The sequence below is a fragment of the Acyrthosiphon pisum genome, chromosome A2 (genome assembly GCF_005508785.2).
Source record: "Acyrthosiphon pisum isolate AL4f chromosome A2, pea_aphid_22Mar2018_4r6ur, whole genome shotgun sequence".
Lineage (NCBI taxonomy): Eukaryota > Metazoa > Arthropoda > Insecta > Hemiptera > Aphididae > Acyrthosiphon > Acyrthosiphon pisum.
In genome coordinates this window covers 42,142,348-42,145,825 of record NC_042495.1, presented here as the reverse complement: position 1 = coordinate 42,145,825, position 3,478 = coordinate 42,142,348, and the positions used below count along the sequence as shown (strand labels likewise).

The 3,478-nt window shown below is 39.8% G+C and overlaps 1 protein-coding gene across 1 annotated transcript; it reads left to right on the top strand.

The window, feature by feature from the left end:
• Positions 1-1,669: 1,669 nt before the first annotated feature.
• Positions 1,670-3,191, top strand: LOC100575713 (cuticle protein 65). The gene is made up of 4 exons (XM_003240714.3): positions 1,670-1,796; positions 1,903-2,008; positions 2,240-2,544; positions 3,001-3,191. Exons 1-3 carry the CDS (start codon positions 1,785-1,787, stop codon positions 2,527-2,529), a joined length of 408 nt encoding a protein of 135 aa, XP_003240762.1. The 5' UTR covers positions 1,670-1,784; the 3' UTR covers positions 2,530-2,544; positions 3,001-3,191.
• Positions 3,192-3,478: the final 287 nt, after the last annotated feature.

Below are 3,478 nucleotides of genomic sequence, written 5' to 3'. Positions count from 1 at the left end.
ATTTTAATTTCAAATAGAACGAAAAATATAAAACAAAACGACGATCATCAACTGATAAGTAGGCATTAAGTATAATACGAATATTTCAACTACTCAGAAATTAAATACGAATAATTGTTGACTTGTGTACTTGAATAACAATAATGGAAACTAATTAAACAATTACCCATGATAGCCTTTTTGAAATCAATGAACAATATTATTTAAAATCATATACAGAGGAATTTTTCATAATTTATTAATTTTACAATAACTATTATTATACGGATAGCTGATATTTTAGATTGCCTATAGCACTTATTATTTTTACTGTCAATTTTATTATTAAACTTCTTATTTATAGAATATTCATTTTACTAAAAATATAAGATGAATAATTAATATTTAAATACCGAATTATATAAATGTTGATTTTTGGATCAATATTGTTATTCGTTATGATTATGAATAATAAATGTTTAAAATATCCAAAATAGTGGTGAGTCAATTCATACTGTTCTTAACTTTGACATTTAAACTTTAAACACCATTATTTAAAATTGAAAAATTGACGGTTTCTATTTCAAAACAAAGTACCTAATAATTAAACCAAAACAAAAAAATGTGTAACTAAAAGACCGATAAAACATGTGTGCTACAGAAAACTATATTATGTATATAATAACGCGATAACGGATCGAGTGAATAATATAATTATTATCGGAGTCCGTCTAATGAATCGCTTCGTAGCGCAATATAAAATCAATGACTTAGTGCACACATTTACACATATTTCCAAAAAAAAATGTTTAAGTCCATTAAATAAATGTTATTAAATTATCTTTGTAGGTTAGGTGTGTGTTAATTTCAGGCAGTATACGGCAAATTACTGAAACGAGATTCCCTGTCATCGACCACCGCGACGGTTTGACAACGGAATAAAAAAAAGGAAAATGTTTGATTACATTTCCAAATTGTCGTGAACATTGAAATAATTATCATGCTAAAAAACCCATATTGGCTTCTAAAAAACAAATAAATATCACTAGACTCTTCGTAATAATTTCGCTTCGGCAGTGACTTGTACGGTATAAAAACGTTGTGTGAGCACCAAGTCATAGATGTAGACTCACAAGCGGACGCATCGTCCGCGGTCCGACCGGCGTGGCGCGACTGCAGCTACCGGCGCCCGTTAGTCCTGCCACAGTGACGGGCCGAAAGACGTTCATCGGTTCGAGGTCGCCCGCCCGCGTATAATATCGCCATTATCACGATAATAATATTGTTATGGCGATCGTATCGATATCACACGACGGTGGCGATGATGTTAATTTTACTATCATATTATACCCACTCGTGTCGACGACGGCAATAATCAACATGACTGGTACCTACTTACCTACCCTACCCTACCGTCCGCGTGTGCTCTGACATGGTATTGTGTACGTGGCCTCATGAAGTCCGACTTGCCACCCCACCACATATGGTGTCTGTCCGACCGGGTGCGGTGCCAGTTTTACTATTTTGGGGACTTGCTCGAGTTGACGACGGCGATGGTATGCCGATCTCGCCGCGCGCTACATACGCAACTTTGCGAAATCGCTTCGCCAGGCCGGTCGTCACGGAGAAGGGTAGGTCGTGGGTGGGTGGGGGCTAAGCGTTCGCGGCTAAGTATAAAAGTTGTACGTCTGATGTCCAAAGTCATCAGTCATCAACAGCTCGTCCAAGTCTCCGACAAACGACAACCGCAACACAAGCAGTTTATTTATTTATTATAAACACTTCCAACAACCAACATCGCCATCATGCAATTCACAGTGAGGGTCTTACTGCAGTAGCATTATTATTATTATTATTATTGCGACTCCGCTGCCGTACAAACTGTATTGCCTAATGTTTTTGTTTTTGTCACCCCCAATTCAGGTGTTGATCGCCTTCGTGCTCGTAGCCGCCGCCGTCGCCTCCCCGATCGCTGACAAGCCCGCCGCTGACAAGTCCGAATCTGTCAAGGACAAACGCGCCATCTACGGTAAGTCGCTGCTGCATCACACTCGCTTTGCCGTCATTGTTATTATTATTATGACAGTTACCATGGTACTCATATTATAATATTAAATATATCACAGCATTATGAAATTAATTCTTCTCAAAACCGGACGACTATGATCGCAACGGCTTTCTAAATGTGTACTAAATATGATCTCCAGTCATCGTTTAACTTATTTGCTTTATTTATTTCACGTCTGTATTTTATCCTTAGCCGTCGCCCCGTCAGTGTACCACGCTCCAGCTGTCTACCACGCACCGTCCGTGTACCACGCACCCGCCGTGTACCCAGCACCAGCCGTCTACCACGCGCCGTCCGTGTACCACGCACCAACTGTGTACCACGCACCCGCCGTGTACCACGCACCAGCTGTGTACCACGCACCGGCCGCCGCCACGTCCTACTCCAGCGTCAGCATCTCGCACCCAGCAGTTGTGGCCAGCGCCCCAGTCTACGCCCCGGCCTACGCACCAGCCCATCCATTGTACTACCACCGTCGCTGAACGGATAACATGACGGTAAGCGAAAACTGGACCGTGGTTAGGCGTCGGACTAACGAAAGCTGGCTGCACGCCTCATCTGTGTGTCATGTCTATACATATATATATATATTTATAAGTTTTAATTCGTCTAACCGTATTTTTTATACCATTTTCCCAGAATGGTAACATCGCCCGGTTCTTTACAAACCGAACGCGGCGTGGTAACTTATAAATAATATATTTGACAACATTATGATAGACCCGTTAAAATGGTGTAAAAACGCGACACGACGCGAGACATGAAAAGTTTGTGCAGCTAGCTCAAGTAGACTTGGTTGCTGGTAACGTGTTATCACGACGGTTTTCGTCAGACTTAACGTTTTCGAAAAGCTCACGGCAGCTGATTATTATGAACAACAATAATCTGCTGCACCGCGCCATCCGCTAAACCACTGGTTCCCGTTTTAAATACGATTTGCGTTTCTTTTTCAGATTCTGAAACCATTTCGCGTGCCAAAGACAGACCAACCGTCCAACTACACTGATGCAGTTGATGTGCCCGTCGAAAATTTCACAATCTCTAATCATGCATAGTTGTACCTATATTATGTCATTATATGTAATTTATTTATTACGGTGTTGAATTCATCCACTCAATAATAAAAACCCATATATACGTATAATACACGCATTTTATTTTTTTTAATTATTATTTACCTCTTCTAAAACTCTGTTAAATGTAAGCCACGCATATTCTGTACTAAATACATATTATAGAAGTGCCACTGCGCCAACAGGCGTTTCGCTTTGATAATAATAATTATTATTGAAACAATGAAACCAATAGCAACCACTTACAAATAAACATTTACATCGTTAATCTTAAAATCGCTGTTTGAGCTCCTCCTTAGGTAGGACCTCTAATTTACACTTTTAAAATTAGCCTATGTTATTCAGGGATAATGTACCA